Below are 20,390 nucleotides of genomic sequence, written 5' to 3'. Positions count from 1 at the left end.
CGCCACCTTTAGTCATAAATGGGGCGGTTAGTTTTATCAACAGCAACAAAACTTGGTATGTGTATTGTTCTCATCAAGACGGACAACTTTCTAATTGACATTAACCATCTCCGACCAACAGGAAGAGAGATATTTTGGTTTGAATGTGGATTTTCTGAAGAATTTTCTCTCCCTCTCTCTGTGTCTGTGTGTGTGTGAGGGGAGGGGGGGGATTTGACTATTGCTTTTATATTGTTAATCAAGGTTTCAGGGGCTTTTGGGGTCCTTAACATGCTCAAAAACTCTTGAAACTTTGCACACAGGTCAGAACCCACGGCCATCAGGGCCGGGCTGAAGCTGGTACCCGGGCGTGGCTGGGGGGCTCAACAGCGCCCCCTTGAACGGGGTTCTAAAACTTGATCCATATATCAAACACGCTCGCATGAATTAATATGAAACTCGGTACACATATAGATCTCATCGGGCCGAACAACTTTACCCCGGTCAAGTTTTACGCCAGCCCAACAGGAAGTCGGCTATTATGGGTTGTTTGGAAAACGCTTGCTGTGGAATGTGAAATACTCCTCCTAGAAAATTCACCGTGTCCCCTTCAAACTCGGTGTGCATGTAGTCAAGACTTTGAGGATGCTAAATTGCGGACGGATTTTTGATATCTCGAACGGTTTGGCTGTGGCGAGGAATCGAATTTATGGCGAGAAAAGAGAAACACGGAAGTGGAATAACTTCTGCATACATTAACTGATCTTGATGAAACTTCAGCAGTGTGTTCGTGGTAAGAGGCCGATCAGATGGATGTAGCTATTGTGAGTCAAAGTTATAGCGCCACCAACTGGCAGCAGGAAGTGTGTCACTTTCAACATGCTTTTGACAAAAGTGGGGGGGTTACTTTTAACTACAGTAAAGAAAAAATAGTTTGTATATTGTTCTCATCAAGCCGGACAACTTTTTAATTTACATTCAATAGCTCTGGCCATCAGGAAGTCAGATATTTTGGTCTGAATGTGAATTTTTTTGCAAAATCAGCCTCTGAATTTTTAGCCACTCCTCTTAAACTATTTATTTTATTCGTACCAAACTTTTTCAACATGATGAAACTACATTAAATATGCTAAATTGTGAATGGATAATAAATATCTCAAACGGTTTTGCTATGGCGAGGGATTAAAGTAAAAATCTTCTAAAAATGTAATTATATACCATTTATTTCTATATAAAAGTATACAAATATCACAACTAAACCCATTTTATTCTGTTTTTGCAATTCAAGAAGAATGAAAAAGTTAAAAACAGGCTATTTAGTGCTATTTGGTTCAACAAAAAAGCAAACATAGGGCTATACTGCCCTCTTGTGTCCAAAAGGACATCAAAATAGTATATAAAACTTTTTACCAGGTAGGCCAATATTGTATTTAAATATACATTTATTAGGTATGTGTCTGAGGATATTTTCCCACCGGTTAATCGATGTGTGACACGAGTGGGTGCTTTTAAATCGCTAATATAATAGTGAAAGAAAAATAATGATAATGTTGCACACACAAATCACACACATGTGGGAAAGAATGATGCTTTTAAACAACACTAAACCGCCATTAGGTGTCGCCAGGCATCCATCTTAATAAGCGAGTCATTGATTCATTCGTTCAAACGATTCGTTCGAATGAGTCGATCATGATTAAGACAGATGTTTATGGATTGATCATTCAATCTTTGAGTCAACCGATTCGTTAAAAATGCTGAATCGTTCAGTTATGAGAAAACACGTGATGCGTGATGGTTCTGCCGTGATCTTTGTTTAACTATTTTCGCTGCTGAAACAGAACAAAAACAGTCAACATTGCATCTAAAATGTAAGTGACTTAATTGTAACTGTTTATTAACCTGTTGTATGAAATCTAGGGGTGGGAGAAAAAATTGATTCTTAGATGCATCGCGATGCGGACGTGGACGATTCTGAATCGATTCACAAATGTCAAAAAATCGATTCTCTAAAAAAATATTTTTCTAATAACGTAATATTGACGGAATGCAAAAGGCGGAACTCTAAGCGGACGTGCGTGCAGTCTGTGGCGCGCACATAACAGAGAAGTTTCTTCTGCTCACCAAGGCTGCATTTATTTGATTAAAAATACAAACAAAAACAGTAATATTGTAAAATAGTATTCCAATTTAAAACAGCTGCTTTCTATTTTAATATATTTTAAACTGTTATTTATTCCTGTGATCAAAGCTGAGTTTTCAGCATCATTACTCCAGTCGTCACTGTCACATGATCCTTCAGAAATTATTCTAATATGATGATTGATGCTCAAGAAACATTCATTATTATTTTAAATGTCGAAAACAGTTGTGTACAGTCTTTGATGAATAGAAAGTTCAAAAGAACAGCATTTATCTGAAATCTAAAGCTTTTGTAACATTAAACACTACCGTTCAGAAGTTTGGGGTCAGTAATAATTTAAATTTAAATTTTGGGGGAAAGAAATAAAATAAATCAATACTTTTATTCATCGAGAATGAGTTAAACTGATCAAAAGTTACAGTACAGACATTTATAATGTTAAAAAAAATTTGTATTTGAAATAAATGCTGTTCTTTTGAACTTTACATTCATCAACGCATTTTGAAAAAAAATCTGTACACAACTGTTTTCAACATTGAAAATAATAATTAATATTTATTGACCATCAATCATCATATTAGAATGATTTCTGAAGGATCATGTGACACTGAAGACAGGAGTAATGATGCTGAAAACTCAGCTTTGATCACATAAATTAATTACAGTGTAAAATATTTTAAAATGGAAAACAGCTGTTTTAAATGGGAATAATATTTCACAATATTACTGTTTTTGTTTGTATTTTTAATCAAATAAATGCAGCCTTAGTGAGCAGAAGAGACTTCTCCTAAAAACATAAAAAATCTTCCTGACCCCAAACTTTTGAACGGTGTGTATATATATATATATATATATATATTAGGGGTGGCACGGTTCACAAAACCCACGGTTCGGTTCGTATCACGGTTTTAGGGTCACGGTTTTCGGTTCTGTACGGTTCATGTTGTTGTTTTTTCTTTTAATCTTTAACACTCCAAAAATTTACTTCAGCATATGATATATAGCTGAATTATCTAATTATTTATTTATTTATTTCATAAATGGGGTGTGTTTGCAAAACGCAGCTTCTCATTTCCCATTCTGAAGTAATATGAGTGAGCAGTCACCCTGAGGAAACTTTCAGTGGCCCTGGAGGTCCATCATCTGTAGAGCTACGTGGGCTGTGTTGGACCGTTATTTGTCAATTTATCCTCGTGTCTCGTCATCATAGGCGGGACATGTCCCCACCATTTTTTGCCAGGGTTGATATTATCTTGCAGCACGGGTGTACCAATACAAATAAATAAAACATTTCCAGTTAACTAGCAAAGTATTTGTTTCATTCGTTTGTTAAATAAGAAGCAATTTAGCGCTGAAATGTGTTTTTTTAATCAAGTGATCAAAGTGCTCGTTGCAGTTGCGATCAGTGGTGCTGATACAGTGTTCTCGTGGCTCGCGCACACACCGCAGCGGCCGCACATTCATCACTCGGACGCGCGCTTCAATCCATTGAGGAGACTCAAGGCTACTCGTTCCGATTAAATAATAAAACAAAATTCATACAAATCGGTCCCTGCTTGATATACAACCGCTGATAAACATAATCGGTTTTGATAAAGAAAAAAATATATACGAGCGCAGATTAGAACTCAGAACCTTTGATACGCTTGGCAAGTTCTGCCACTGGACCATTAGGCTACGTGGAACAGTCGATCTATGTAGCCTATTTATTCACATGAAAAAAACAACATATAGTGGAGTAGATCTCATTAAATGTCTAGGTAAACTCAGTGTACTATATAAATCGATTGCTGGACATTGTAATGTAATTCTACATATGTCTGATTTATGATTTAGCATTGTATTAGCACGGGCACGAGGCTACATTGCGCATGCGTCGAACCGTGCAAACCGCGCGACGCACACGCGCACCGAACCGAGACAAGCGAACCGAACGGTTCGGATGTTTTTTCATGTACCGTGCCACCCCTAATATATATATATATATATATATAAATATAGCTGCGAGCAGCGATGGAGGGCCAAAGCCGGCGGTACCGCCACCCCGGTGCCTTTAGGTAACTAAAGGCACCGGGGTTGCGGTGCCACCGGCTTGGGCCCGTAATCGCTGCTCGCAGCTATATTTATTATTATTATTATTATTCTTCTCCGCATTTAATTGCATTTTTGAGGGCCTAAACATGCTCGAAAACTCACAAAACTTTGCACACGCGTCAGAACTGGCGAAAATTTACATCTGATATAGGTTTCAGAATTGGACGGGGCAAAATGGCTCGATAGCGCCACCTATAAAAGTTCAACGGAGTGCGCCTCCCGCAACGTTCCACGTACGTGCACGAAATTCGGTACATACATGTAATGACCTAATACCTACAAAAAAGTCTCTTGGAGCATAGCCCTAAACACAACAGGAAGTCAGCCATTTTGAACTTCCTCTCAGATTTTTGTGCAGTTTTTGCCATTTTCAGGCCTCGTACTTTAACGAACTCCTCCTACAGTTTTAATCTGATCATCTTCAAATTTGGTGAGTGTAATCTTAAGGCCTTTGCGACGTTAAATTGCGAAGATCTTGAGTTTTCGTCGAAGGGCGGGTCCTCGGCGGCCTGACAAATTTCGATGTTTCGCCATGAAACAGGAAGTTGCTGTAACTCAGGCATGGAATGTCCAATCTGCCCCAAACTTCACACGTTTGATAAGAGTTCTGTCCTGAACACATGACCATGCTCATATTCAGTTATAGTCATAGCGCCACCTGCTGGCAACAGGAAGTGACATGTTTAACACTGTTATGGACTCCTAATAACATATAAAAAAGTGCCAGCAAGTGCTAAACATGCTAACAACATACTAGAAGCATGCTAAAACATGCTAGCAAACTCTTAGCTAAGTGCTAAAGCATGCTATTATTGCAATTAAATAGGAATTTGCTGTAACTCAGGCATGGAATGTCCAATCTGCCCCAAACTTCACACTTTTGATAAGCGTTCTGTCCTGAACACATCTACATGAGAATATTCAGTTATAGAAATAGCGCCACCTACTGGTAACAGGAAGTGTCATGTTTAACACGTTGATGCCATTCTAGCAACATGTTAAAAATGCCATTGACTTCTAAACATGCTAGAAACATGTTAAAACATGCTAGCAATACTTAGCTAAGTGCTAAAGCATGCTAATTCAATGAAACAGGATGTTGTTGTTACGCAAGAAGGCAATGTCCATTCTGCACCAAACTTCACACTTTTAATAAACGTTCTGTCCTGAACACATGACCATGCTCATATTCAGTTACAGTCATAGTGCCACCTGTTGGCAACAGGAAGTGACATGTTAAACACTGTTGTGGACATATAAAAACATATAAAAAAAGTGCCATCAAGTGTTAAACATGCTAACAACATACTAGAACCATGCTAAAACATGCTAGCAAACACTTAGCTAAGTGCTAAAGCATGCTATTGCTGCAATTAAATAGGAATTTGCTGTAACACAGGCATGGAATGTCCAATCTGCCCCAAACTTCACACGTTTGATAAGAGTCATGGCCTGAACACATCTACATGAGAATATTCAGTTATAGTAATAGCGCCACCTGCTGTCAACAGGAAGTGACATGTTTAACACTGTTGTGGTCTCCTAATAACATATAAAAAAGAGCCAGCAAGTGCTAAACAGGTTAGCAACATACTAGAAACATGCTAGCAAACACTCAGCTAAGTGCTAAAGCATGCTATTACTGCAATTAAATATGAATTTGCTGTAACTCAGGCATGGAATGTCCAATCTGCCCCAAACTTCACACGTTTGATAAGAATCATGGCCTGAACACACGTCTATGCTCAAATTCAGTTATAGTAATAGCGCCACCTACTGGCAACAGGAAGTGACATGTTTAACACGTTGATGCCGTTCTAGCAACATGTTAAAAATGCCATTGAGTTCTAAACATGCTAGAAACATATTAAAACATGCTAGCAATACTTAGCTAAGTGTTAAAGCATGCTAATTCAATGAAACAGGACTTTGTTGTTACTCAAGAAGGCAATGTACAATCTACCCCAAACTTCACACGTTTGATAAGAGTTATCTCTTGAACACATGTCCATGCTCATATTTAGTTATAGTCATAGCGCCACCTGCTGGCAACAGGAAGTGACGTTTAACACTGTTCTTGACTCCTAATAACATATAAAAAAATGCCAGTAGGTGCTAAACATCCTACCAACATACTAGAGACATGTTAAAACATACTAGCAAACACTTAGCTAAGTGCTAAAGAATGATATTACTGCAATTAAATATGAATTTGCTGTAACTCAGGCATGGAATGTCCAATCTGCGTCAAACTTCACTCTTTTGATAAGCGTTCTGTCCTGAACACATGACCATGCTTATATTCAGTTACAGTCATAGCGCCACCTGCTGGCAACAGGAAGTGACATGTTAACACTGTTATGGACTCCTAATAACATATAAAAAAGTGCCAGCAAGTGTTAAACATGCTAACAACATACTAGAAACATGCTAAAACATGCTAGCAAACTCTTAGCTAAGTGCTAAAGCATGCTATTATTGCAATTAAATAGGAATTTGCTGTAACTCAGGCATGGAATGTCCAATCTGCCCCAAACTTCACACTTTTGATAAGAGTCATGGCCTGAACACATCTGCATGAGAATGTTCAGTTCTAGTAATAGCGCCACCTACTGGCAACAGGAAGTGACATGTTTAACACGTTGATGCCGTTCTAGCAACATGTTAAAAATGCCATTGAGTTCTAAACATGCTAGAAACATGTTAAAACATGCTAACAATGCTTAGCTAAGTGCTAAAGAATGCTAATTCAATGAAACATGACTTTGTTGTTACTCAAGAAGGCAATGTCCAATTTGCACCAAACTTCACACGTTTGATAAGAGTTCTGTCCTGAACACACATCCATGCTCATATTCAGTTATAGTCATAACGCCACCTACTGGCAACAGAAACTGACATGGTTAACACAGTAATGCAGTACTAACCACATAATTATTGTGTACTGAGCATGCTAGAAACAGACTAAACATGCTAGCAACACTTAGCTGAGTCATGAAGCATGCTATTATCACCATTATACAAAACATTTTGTAACTGACTTTGACATACTCTTACTATATATACCTCCTTAAATGTACATTTCCCAACCATGTTCTGTCTTCCTAAAACCACCGAGTGTTGATGGCACGGGTGCGAGGGCCCTTTCATCGCTGCTTGCAGCTTTAATTCATTTTTAAGTTCAAACCCCACAAATATTATAATACAAATATAAATAATTATTTTCATGTTATGGCTAATATAAAAATTCTATACTATTTTATCAGAATATATATATTTTTTATTATAGACAAAAATCAATTGCTTTAAATGCTACAAGTGAATTTAGGCATCATATTATAAATGTACAGTATGAAAAATGGTTATTCAGTTCCTAACGATTACATTTAACAGTGGTCTTAGATGACAGTAAATGTAATTAGTAAATTGGTGATTTTAGATGAAAGACAGTAAAAGTAAGATTACTTAATGTAAAAACAGCAAAAATAAGCAAGCCAAATGAAATATCCAATATTGACCAATAAACAAATAAATAGATACAAATATCAACCAGTTCTGAACACTTATAGTCTGGCAAAACAGAAGGAAATCAATGGAAAGGTTCTCTAACTGTTCACCATTTGTTAATTAATCAAAATACAGGAACCAGCACCCTTGATGAAAACCAAACATCAGTTTCCCAAGCACAGAAAGTACAGTCAAACTTAAAACCACAGCAACACTGGCCTGGACAGATGATGTTTCATGCAACTCTATTGCTTCATTCACATTAACCGTACTAACTGTTCTCAGCATGTAGCCTACAGACTTTATTATCTATTCTCCTACACCAATTTTCCTAATTGCATCAGTCTTTGTCCAGAAACATTAGCGTTTCATTATGTAATAATTTAGTGTGAGGACACCTGATACATTAAACTGGTTTAAAACCCTGCGCCTGAAATTTTGCTGACAATTAGAGCAACAAAACAGACTCCACTAAACCCTCAGCCCAAATTAAATTTAGATCACAGAACATCCAATCAGATCACAGCATGTAAAGTAATTTGAGCAATACACCTCCCCGTTTTATTTTAGGTCATATATCTGGAGGATCTGTCTGTGGCAGGTGTCCTTTGTACCCGCCTGGCAATGTGGCCATGTTTGTGCGTACCGTAAATGAATTAAAGAGAAGATTAATGAGTCAGGAGAGTGGGGCTCAGACTCCAATCTGTTCCGTATCTCATCGGGGAGACATCAGCTCCCATTCTGTCAAGCAAATCCCAGTGAGCTGGGACACACACAGACCACATACGTCCACATACATACAGACCAAAGCATTCATGCACGTTCTTGGACACACGTACAGCCAGATTTACCAGTCTCTGACCTAAACCGGCGCTTACAGGCAGACACGGCCTCTGGGGATATTTGTCAGGAAACAGACTGTAAGACTTATGCATATTGGATGGCGCACCAGCCTGAAACAGAGCATGCAAGTACATGAATGGTGTGGTGCCAAGATATAGTCATGATTTTCAAATCACAAACGCTGCACCATCTTGGTCAGTTCCATTTGTAGGATGATTTCCCTAAAAAGTAAACACTGTGGTAGTGTTAATTTCGTTAACAAAAAAAATCATCGTTAATGACCTTTTTTCCCCATGACTAAGATGAGACGATAACGAGATGACACCAATGTCATTGAATTTTGACTATATCATTTGAGTATATCAACATGCAAGATCGTTGACGAAAAAAGACGAGACTGAAATGTTGTTATATTTCATGCTTTCATCTTTCATGTAGTTATCTTTCATTACTTTCATGCTTGCGGTTACCAGATGTCAAGATTTTAAATCCCCAAATCAGAACTTTTCTGTTTTACTTCATATTTGGATTCTGGCAACCATGGGCATTTGCTCTCTCTACACTGCGGAAGTGATGATCAGATGATCAGAAAACAGACAAAAACAAATAAGCTGGAGTTTAACAATCTCCATTGAGATATTTTGCTTAAATGAAAGTGTCATTCTGTGTTCTGTCACGAGCCGCTTGCGATCCAACCTTCTCAATGATGAACTGTAATAAATCCAAACATGGATCTTGACTATTGTTTGAGATTGTGGTTGAATAATTGCAGTTGATTATGTAACCTTTGTGTGACAATACAAGTATTTTTTGCTGTTGCTTTAAAGGTAGGGTAGGCAAAGCCACGCCTCCTTCGAAACTTATGAACGCACACAGCAGAGTCTGCACAGGTAGAACATTGTATCATTGCATTCGGACTGAATTCAATGATTGGACGAAAATTATTTGGTCTTGAGACTGGCAGACGAAAGGAGAGTTCGTTAAAATTGTCCTGTTAAAAATTGTCATTATTTTTGCAGTTCCATTTGGTGATGTTAATGGAGCAGAATAGATACATTTCTGCAAAATCTTAGGTGGTGAACAAGGTGGAACCTAGAAAACAACAACATGACTGATGGCAATCAGAGATGATATCAACACACTTTATCAGTAACTTTGAATCCCTGTGACTCCATCGTCATGGCCTTTATTCACAACTGTGCCTAATCCTAGTGATGATGATAATCTGATCTCAACTAGAAGCTATACAAGAATGAGAGAAAGCTGAATAGAAAGAGAGAGGCTTTACTGAAGACAGAGAGAAAGAGATGGACAGAATATAAAACAGAGGATAAATAAATGAGAGAGAGAGAGAGAGAGAGCGAGAAAGTGAGAGCGTGAGAGAGGGGGGGGGGGGGGGGGGGGGGGAGAGAGGAGATTGCTCATGACCTGATTTTCCAGCATAAGCCAGTTCAGTCAGAGCAGAGCAACAGTCATGCTATGTCCAGAGCGGCACAGGCGAGAAGATGATCTGAGCTCTAGCTCCCCCAGCTCCTAATCTGCTATCAGCCTGGCGTCACACACTCAGACTGAGCTTTCATTCTGAGTTCTCTTTCAGTCCTACCTGAGACATCTCTGAAGCACTGTGGTGATCTCATGACTCAAATGACTCCATCTCTTCATGACTTCATCTCAAAACTACAGACATGCTTAAACAAACTCAGGTGCAATCATACTATACTGACTGATGTCGGTTAATTGATTTTAATCAATATTCAATTTGTTTTAATATCGATTTTTAAATCTCAAGATCAATCTTTGCCGTTTTCAGTTGACGCATGAGCAAAACATCACTTAAACATAGGTCTTAGCTTTCAAATTCTGTCAATTTTATCACAAAATTCAAACAATTAATGTCGTTTTACCGCTCTTTAAATGCGACGTGACAGATCGCTGTAGCCACCACAGCTCAAGCAGCAGCACAGAGTGCGATTTGAATTTATACATATATATTTATTATATCTAGTACTGAAATCTAGTGCTCAATTCAGACTCTATTGTTAATTTTAACCTTTAATATTATATGTATCAACTGACAGGGTTCCCTGTATAGTTTACAGCATTGAGAGATCAAAGATTGAGATTGAAAAAAATGTATGTTCTGTACCTGACATATCTAAATGAATTGAAATCAAATCAAGAGCTTGTGAATTGAGATTGAACTGATTTGTGAAATCTGTCAATAACCAGACCTATTATTTTGCGTGATTTACACTAAAGACATCATTTTCAAATATGGCATGCTGAATGAATGAATAAATATTTTATGTAAGCATATGACTTTAATAACAAATTTAAATTTCTTCCATCCATATTTCTGAGTTGTCGTCCTCTTCCTCCTTAAATAGTCTACTATATGATTCACACGCTCTGTCTTGCTAGAGGCTGTTCAGAGCAGTACATTATGAGCTAAAGTGGAGGGGCAGACGAGTCGACCCATTACAAAAACATAAAACACAGTTGCTTTTTAAAAGTCATAATTCTGTCAGATGAACAAGGAGCCTAATGTGGTCCACTGCTCAGTGGAATGGCGACAGAGCCACTAGAAGGTTGGCCGTTATTTGTGTTATTAGAGGCTAATTGCAGTGCGGTTCGATGATGCTGGCTAATCTTGGCTAAAGTGCATTAGGAGAACCGGGCTTAAAAGGTGCAGGTCGCTCTTCCACGCGATTGACCAACACACCGAGAAGTGTGTGTGTTGTTAAGATTTTTAATTAGCTAAGAGGAGCTGCAGTTAAGAAGCTAATTCCACTGGAATTGAACATCACACATGTAAACGAACACTGGCAGCGTCACAAAAACATAAAAGAACAAGAATGTGGGGGAAACTTTGCTAAAAATACACTAGTATTCACAAACACTTAAAAACTAGTGACAAGACCAATAATTGACTCAAATGTGCTTTAGTTGTGCACGTGCACTTTTCATGCATTTAAACAGACAGTTCACCAAAAAACTTAAATCCTGTCATTTACTCACTCTCTTATTGTTTCAAACTATCTTTCTTTACTCCATGGAGCAAAAGAAGAACATTTTTGAAAAATGTTGCTGCTGCTTTTTTCCATACAAACGATTGGAGTTCATACTGTCATACATCTCCTTTTATGTTTCACAGAAGTCAAATGTTTGGAAACAATTAATTCACAGAATTTTCACTTTTGGGTGAACAACTTCTTTAAAATCTCTAAAAATTCTACATAATTTTGACTACTATTAGCTACATGGACCAAAACAATCCTTCCCTCTCCCTCTCCAAACATTCCGTATGGGATGCTCCATCTCCCCCCGTGACCCTGGCAGAATGGAACAGCCCAACCTTCCTTGAAGGTGAGGCCAGACCCCCCCCCTCTCCTCTCCCCTCCCTCTCCTCTCCCCTCCCCTCTCCCCTCTCCCCCTTGCCTGTGACATAAGAGGAGTGCACTACCATAGCATAAGTCCTTTTCTCATTATCTCTCCTCCCTCTTTTTCTCTTTTGCTGGTGACAAGGCTGCTGGAACAGACTGAATCCCACCATCTGTTTACTGCCATTTTCACTCAGTCAGCCACACATAAACCAAGCACACACATAAAGACATGTGCATGTACTGCAAAAATGGAATTGCCCTGTGAAATATAAAAAGAAAACATGCTGGTGATGCATAAATCTGAACCAAAAGGTCAGGGGTGAACTACAACCTTGAAGATAGCAACATGAGGCGCCACTGACAAAAGCAGCAAATACCACAAACATGATCTTAAAGCACTAACTGCCTAGGGTATAAATGATGTCTCTTAGTGTCTATAGAGGACAACATCAAATCTGGATCACAGTCTCCACTGCTGTTATCACTGTGTGTTTACAGCCAAGCTCCTCACCTGGCCTCTGCAGGCGTGCATGTGTGTGTGTGTGTGTGTTCACCCGCAGCTCCATTGTTTAAGGTAATCACATGCTCAGCGTGTGCTATACCTTCAAATAATTGCACAAATGAGAGGCACATGCGTGTAAACATGCATGAAATGGAATAATAATGCACATATTGCATTTTAAATGTGATGTGTTTGATCACAAACTCAGACACAATTGACCAGGGAGCACAAAAGCAGATGTATAGTCTGTCATGCGACAGACACAGGCGCAGAGTGGGTGGTGCTGATGTATCGAAGCTTGACGAATGATTGCGGGAGGCGTGCCACAAACACGCATGGTCTTTGCGCCTGCCAAATCAATAGAGATGACCAGTAAGGTGGAGGGATGATGGATGGATGGATGGACGTATGGACGTATAACGAACGAGACCGAATAAAGGGGTGAACGGGGACACTATCGGCGGTGACGCTGGCATGTTGTTGCATGTCTGATCTGCAACACGTCCGACCACGTGAGACCGAGGGAAAGGCGGGGGAGAGCGACCGAAAGAAAGAAAGAAAGAAACAGAGAATCGAAAGAAAGGAAGGACACGAGCTGGAGGCGGGAGAAAAAGTAAAAGTGATGGAGGATGGGGAGTAAGGGGTGGTCCCGTGGGTGTTCCTTGTGCAAACATGATAGACAATGGGACGAGGGTGTGTGTGTACGGTGTGAGCATGTTTGTATTTGCACGCGTATACGTTTGATGAAACCCCCGGTAATAGCCCTACGTCACACAAAGACTTCTGTTGTGCGGACAGTGATTAAAACGTGATAAAGGCGGGCCATTGTTTATCAACATGGATGAGTGCTTTACTGCTAAGTGTGTATGTGTGCGTGTGAAGTTTGTGATTAATGATTCGTTGTGTTTGGAAGTCACTGTTATAGTTAGGTGCAGATTGATAGTGAAGGAACCTTTGCTGGACGCTAATGAGGGTTTCTGAGGGACTACTGCAACACACACACACACACACTAAAACAGCAATAATGAACAAAGCAGGTGTAATAAGATTGAAAAGGTATGGACCCCCCTCCCCCTCCCCCGCTGTATCGTAATTTTGCCCTCAACTCTCATCGACTACAAATAATTTATCCTGTACTAAGCTAGCCTATCTGAACAAAGGCAGTTACCCTGAGCACATTCACATATAATTCAAGCCTAATTGGTAATATCCCCACCCCCTCAGGCACAGGACTCCACTAGTGGCAACTAGACTAGACTCATTTACGTCAGTCAATCCTCTTTCCACGTCCCTCTGTAGAATAGGACTTTTTTTATTTATATCAGAACCAAATGACTTGCCAATGCATTCTTCTCCAGATGCAGACAGACCTCTGTACTAAAATACTCTTCCTACACTATTTACTCAGAGGTACCACAACAACGCTTCTGAATGTATGACACGAAACAGACAGTGTGACAAATTTAGAGCGATTACAGAACAAATGACCAATTCCTTGATTTATGGAGTTGACTCTAATGCAGTGTTTTATTAAATATTTTTAATTCGCTTTTATTTTAGTTTTAATAAAAAAAAATTTGTTTAAGTTTTTAATTATTTTGTTTGTGCTTTTGTCATTTATTACTTTGTTTTTATTTAATTCATTTTTACTTCAGTTTTAGTAATTTTAGATCTTCAACTTATTTAATGTCAGTCAGTTGCCAAGGCAACATTTGTGATTTTTTTATTTATTTAATTTAAGTCTAAGTTTTTCCATTTAATAGTTTTTTCATTTCAATTAATGAAAAGGATTTTTTTTATTGTTTTAGTTAATAACACTACTGCTCCGAGTCTGTTCTTTTTAGTAAATTAAACACATATGGCTTTTAACTAACTGTGAGACTTCAGTGTAGTTACCAACTGGTTATACACAACATGTATTTAGATACACATTTTGTTTTTGGTTAGTAGTATAAGGAACTGGAATAGTAACTGAACTCTTTAGAATTCTCATCTATATGCCTCCATGTCCTTTCTGTATATGTCAACTTTACTCAGTTTATTCCCAATCACAATTTTCTGTCCAACCATCTTTACCACCACTCACCAAACCATCATGGCGAACATACAGAAGGAAATAGACCTGGTGCGGCCACACCTCTGGGCGTTATTACAGTATAAGAGCAGATCTCCCCAAAGCAGGAGAGAGACCCAGTAATAACACAGCCTGACGTGTAGTTACTGCCATACACCTGCATCATACAGCTGCCAGACACTGCGAAACTCTGCGTAGGCACAGAGAATGAGATCAAAAGGTGGTTGAAAATGTGCCTGCATGTGGGAGGGGAGAAACACACGCACAAAAAAAATCTTGAATATGCGAGAAATGTTTGAGTGAGAACTAAACTTGAAATGGGCATTCCCAGCTTCTTCCCGCATCGAGGGGATGTCCTACCGTATAGGACGGCACCGATGGTACCCTTTGGGTTTCGTGAGAGCTGCTTTTAAATCTCACTACAAAGCAGAAACTGAGATGAATAAATAGCATGAGAGCCCACCGCAACGCTTCGATGTGTGGTAAATGCTCACTAGAGAGAGAGACTATTCTGTTCGACCGTGAAATCGAGCGTGTATGTGTGCTTATGCGTGCCCCCCACCGCCACAGCATACAGATGAACTACACTGGCCTGATTGAGACTGAGACCGAACTCAAATTGATGCCGAATGCAACCGAGATGAAGAGGGTTGAGTGGGAGTCTGCAGAAAGGCGGCCTACATTCATGTAACACGTGCACGTCTGCCTTTTGTATGACACGCAGACCTCATTTTCCTTCTCCATTGAGGAAGTGACATAAAGAGAACGCTTTTAAAATTTCTGCTCAAGATGAACCAAAACTGCAGCTGGGTGCAAAACCTCAGGATGTGAAACCTCAAAACTTCATTCATTAGCCCACTGTAGTGCCATTCAAAATCAACTCTCGAACTCAGCATAATAAATCGCCCGACACTCGTCCTAAACAGTCCACAGGGTGGCGTCTAAAATGGCATAGATGCAAAGATCTTCTTAAAGCTACACTGCGTAATTTTTTAAGTTGATTCTTAGCAAAAAACACTTTGTTCTTTCAAAATGATATGTGCTCATTAATGTGTGATTACTTCTACCAACTAATCAAGTATTCTCGCAAGCGTAGAATCTGACATTTAGAATACATACGAGCGAGTCGCTCGAATGGCGGCAGCCATGTTGCGCCTCCATCTTGAAAATACATTAGCCAAAGAGGGACATACCTGGAAATTCAAGCTTCGCCTTTCGCGGTTTGACACTCGGTGGCGCCGTGACGAATGCGAGGGGGAGATTACTCGCGACTGCCGGCAGATTTGAAATAATACGGCCACCGTAGGAGTTAAAAAGACCTCGGAATGGGAGGGGCTAGAAAGTAATATTCAGTTGGTAGTCATAAACAATTTCACCGCTAGATGGGAGAAAATAAAGTTTCTAGCCGGGCAGTATTAATCTCAGTAACATAACCAAAAAAAAAGTCATTTATTTTGAGAACGCAGGTAAAACAAAAATGTGCATCATGACAATAATTGAACTATTTTAATTAATACTGCTGAGTGCTGACAAAAATATGCAAGATAGTAACAATGCATTCATGTTTTTAAAGAAGAAAAATCTAGGTTAACAACAACAAAGTTTTCAAATGTTGTTGTAAAATTTTTAGATTAATAAATAAAATGTCTGAATATTTGGTTTATATATGCACTGGCAACTAAAATGTTATTTTTGTAGACAAAAATTAGATGACCTGTTAGTCCATAAAATTGAATGAAATATGAACAGAATTTTATTCGTCAGAAGTTGTCAAAGTTACTTTAGAAGTTAAAAAAACGTACCAATAAAAAAGATCAAATGGACTGAAGACCGTTTATGCAATGGCAGAGCTCAGAAAACATGTTTAAAACTCTTTTTAATTGCTCAATCTTTAAGGACTGTTTGTTGTGTTTCATAATGTTCTCATTCCTGTGATCACATGATGAGAGATTCAAGATCCAAATTTAGATAATGACGTGTTGACTTATGCTTTCTACACAGTTCCAGATTTTTGTGTGCAATCAAGACATCACAAGATAGCAAAGATGAATGTCAAGGTAAGAAAAGAAATAATGCACGTCTCAGACAAAACAAGATTTTGTAAAATGACACATTGGCAAATGAAAATAAGCGTCTAAAGTAGAATAAACAACACTGACAAAACCAACCTGCCAATCAGAGAGTCTGTTCTCTGCACCATCCAATAAACCAGCCGTGTTAAAAAATGACCTTTACAATCCACTTCCACATCTCACCCCCCAACCAGCCAATCACATCACAGCCCTGATCACAAAGAGAAAAGGCTGACTTGGCCAGGACCTCTCCATTACCTGCCACTCATCCAGCATAAATAAAGAAGAGAACCAGCACAAAGGGTTTTCACATGACTTTACTCATTCCTGCCTTTCATCTACTGGACAGCTGACCGACGGGGAAAAAACATAGAGAGAAAAAGTGAAAACAATAAAAAGACAAAAAATATGAAAGGAAAACAAAACAAAAACAATGACCTATCAGAGCATCCCCCTCCATTCTCAACCATATGTCTCATCTCCCACACGCTCTTGACTCTTATTTTGGGAAATAAGACTACGGAGATCAATAATCAGCTGACCAGTGGTTGAGGTGGCTCTGCTATCTTATCTCCCATTCCTTTCCCCTCCGCAGAGTTAGAGCATCCCCACCCAGGCCCAAGAGAAGGCAGGCGCTAAAAACAGCCCCCGTCTGGACCCAAGGGAAGCAGCTGATTTAGCAATGCAAAACGCACTCATCAATAACATCCACATTTCCTGGACTATAACAGTCTTTTAAAAGCTTCACAAAGTATTTGAATCACAAATGGCTACAGAAGTCTTGAAGTGATACCCAAATATTAATCATATCTCTTCGCAAGACTTTATTTATGCTGCTTTATTCATATAAATTCATTTTATGATGCATTTATGACCTTCTAAGAGCTTCTAAGTTTTAGTTACCTGGACTTTGACCTGCGAAGATTACCCAAAGTCTTGCGTTTGGACAGAATCTTCATTTTTGGGTGTAAAGTTGAGTCCGTTAAAGAGACTTTTTTTTTTTTACATCAAGGTTGGCTAAGGGAGGTTTAAATCCAATTAACAGATAGGCTATCTTCTGATCAAACAGGATAAGTTGAGGCATAAATCATTTGAGACCAATCATAAACCTAAACAGGTTAACAAAGACTGTTTGTGATTAAACTGAAGAAAGCTAACAAGAAATGAAAGTCATTTTCCACTCACCCATCCTCCTTGGCTCTGGATCCAGGGCTGAATGTGGTTGTCCAGGTAGACGGTCATCCATTCTGCAATGCGTCCCACTAATGGGCTCATCTCCTTCTCCACACACTCGACGCACAGAGCCCCTCCGAAGGCAAACAGTCCCACGATGCGGCCCCAGTTGACGCCGTCGCGGAACACCTCATCCATCACGCTCTCGAAGCTCTGGTATGCTGTGGCGGGTGTGATGTGGAGCTGTGAGGAGAGGTCGTTGAACGCTCGGGAGTAACGCAGCTCAAACTCGTTGGCAGAATCACGGAGCGCCTCCTTCACCGCGTCCAGACCCCCAGTCCCGTTTGTCTGATGCTGTGGGGATGAAGCGGGGGAACGAGGTGGGGTTCTGTTCATGGAGCCGTTAACAAGGGTCGTCGTTCCTGCCGCCCCCTCACCATTCTCTTCGGCCCCATCAGTCCGATTTGTGTCTTCCGTAAGTCCAATGTGATTGCAGGGGTAGTTCCTCTGTGAGAGTTTATATTTAATAAAAAATACCACCAGTTCTCGGTTATAGTAAGACATAATTCACGTCGTTGCTTGTCGCTCTCCGATGTCTGGATATCCACTTGCTTGTTCTTAGAACAAAGTGCACACCCTTGCGTCCTTCTCAGGCTTCTGCCGACGCTCAGGGATGGTGCAATGGCTCATACCCTGTTGTAAGACAACAGTGCAATGAATTGATCCGTAAATACGCAATCATTTTCACAAACAGCAAGAGGAGGGGGGTAAGGGTGAAACTTTGGAAGAGGTTAAGGGGCATTGAAGATAAACAGCTTTTTTTCGCCCTCTAAAACCCTCTTACTAAATGGAGAAGCTTGATCAAAGAAACAGATGGTAGCGCCTCATCACCTGCCTCCTATGAAAAACATGGACAATTTCCCCTCTCTCCTTGTCCAAGACAAGGCTAAATGTACACTGACCTTGACATGAGTGAATTTTAAACAGCAGGGGGCACGAACAGCCAGCGTGGCTAGAATTATGATTCCCTCATTTGAACAAATCTATAATGGATCGTAATTGTGGTGCTAGAAGAACCAGCCAGGAGTCACAGACAAAAGATACCCAAGTGATTCATGGCATTTTTCATTAGGAACTCCTTTTAAAATGTTTTGACAACTCATGTCTAACCTATGTATTTGATAGAATATACTCATAGATGTATTATTATAGATCAAATCTATACAGCAATCTTTTACAATTATAATTTCTGATCAAAGAGTTTTTTTTTTTTTTTTTTAACTGTATTATTAAAAAAAACAGATTAAGTGACTAATTTCTGCTGATTTCATATTTTTGACTACATCACGAGCGCGGGGTGTTCACGCGCTGCATTATCTGATCCCTGGTTGGGAAGAGCGCGAGAGTTATCAGGAAACACTGGATCAGCCAAACACGTGCTGACAACAACGAGGTTCCGAGTACAACACATGGCCGTTTCAAAAGCTATGTCTGTCGCGGGAAAATGACTAATAATAATAATGATGATATATATGTATATATATATATATACACACACACACACACATTATATTAATTCGCCTATTTTGGTACTTAACAAGAAATTACTCATTCTCAGTCCGAATGTGACGCACACTGTCATTATTTAAGAACCACAACCTTTGTTTCACGTTTATATTACATGTATGTGTAATATTATGTATATTCAGTGATGTTGTAGCACATATTGTCTCTGGACTGATCAGCGCACACTTCCAGAAGTGAATTCATTAAGATTATATTTCTATTAATAAGGCTACACGCAGTGTTTACAAACACAATGTCAAAAACACATTCCTACATACAGCACCTAACGTACCCGCAACAGCAAGCGTGTATGAATATCTCCTTGACGAACACAAAGCTATTCAGTGTTTTATGTGAGTAACCTCGAGACACAACACTTAAAAAAACAGAATAGTCTAATGCAGTAGTGGACAATATAGTACAGATCTGCATTTTCTGAACCAAAGTTTGTATCGACCAACTAGTTAGAAATTAACAGAAACAAAGTCTAACGTTAGCATTTTCTACTTTATCTTACGTTATCGTGCTTATTGACAATGTTTACGATAGTGACAACACAGAGTAAAAGAGCATTCAGCTTACCATCCATAACACAATCTGCTTACTGTTCTCGTAGATTAAGCCAACCAAGCAAACAACTCTTGAGAGTCTGTGTTAATGTTAGCTATATGGATTAAGCGACAATATCAAACGGCGGTAGATCAAAAGTAATACTGTATGTGAGGAAAAAATGAGCAAGTGCTGGATATTTCTCTTTAAATACAGACCTCCCCTTTCTGTGATAGGACATGATCACCTATTCATGACGCTAGCGCAGCCTACCAGCCATTACGTAATAATAAACCATTCTACTAGGGCCCATTACATAGGCCGATCGGAAACAACCAGTCAGTTCTGTTGGGCAAGCAACCGCAACACGTATCAGTTTCAGAGAAGTGATCGCACAGAATCACTCCCGCACGAGAACACGCACATAAAAAGGACAAAATCCAGAACGATTAGCCAAACATTGCCGCCAATCAAAGGCAGAGCGCGAGAGCTTTCTAAACCTCGC

General features: G+C 39.4%; 1 protein-coding gene across 2 annotated transcripts in view; it reads right to left on the bottom strand.

The window, feature by feature from the left end:
• Positions 1–20,390, bottom strand: part of bcl2l1 (BCL2 like 1) — a 33,634-nt gene that overhangs the window by 12,262 nt on the left and 982 nt on the right. The window contains exons 1-2 of one of the 2 annotated variants that reach the window (XM_084429100.1): positions 19,919–20,232; positions 17,783–18,463 (exon numbers count right to left, since the gene is read on the bottom strand). In XM_084429100.1, coding sequence (XP_084285226.1) covers positions 17,783–18,334 — 552 coding nt within the window. In that variant the 5' untranslated portion in view covers positions 18,335–18,463; positions 19,919–20,232. Of the gene's footprint in view, positions 1–17,782; positions 18,464–19,918; positions 20,233–20,390 lie in introns of those variants that run through there. The other variant, XM_084429099.1, reaches the window with a different exon arrangement.

This window comes from Rutilus rutilus (genome assembly GCF_951802725.1).
Source record: "Rutilus rutilus genome assembly, chromosome: 13".
In the NCBI taxonomy this organism is placed as follows: Eukaryota; Metazoa; Chordata; class Actinopteri; order Cypriniformes; family Leuciscidae; genus Rutilus; species Rutilus rutilus.
Note: the sequence above shows the minus strand (reverse complement) of the source record. Positions and strands in the feature narration are given on the sequence as shown.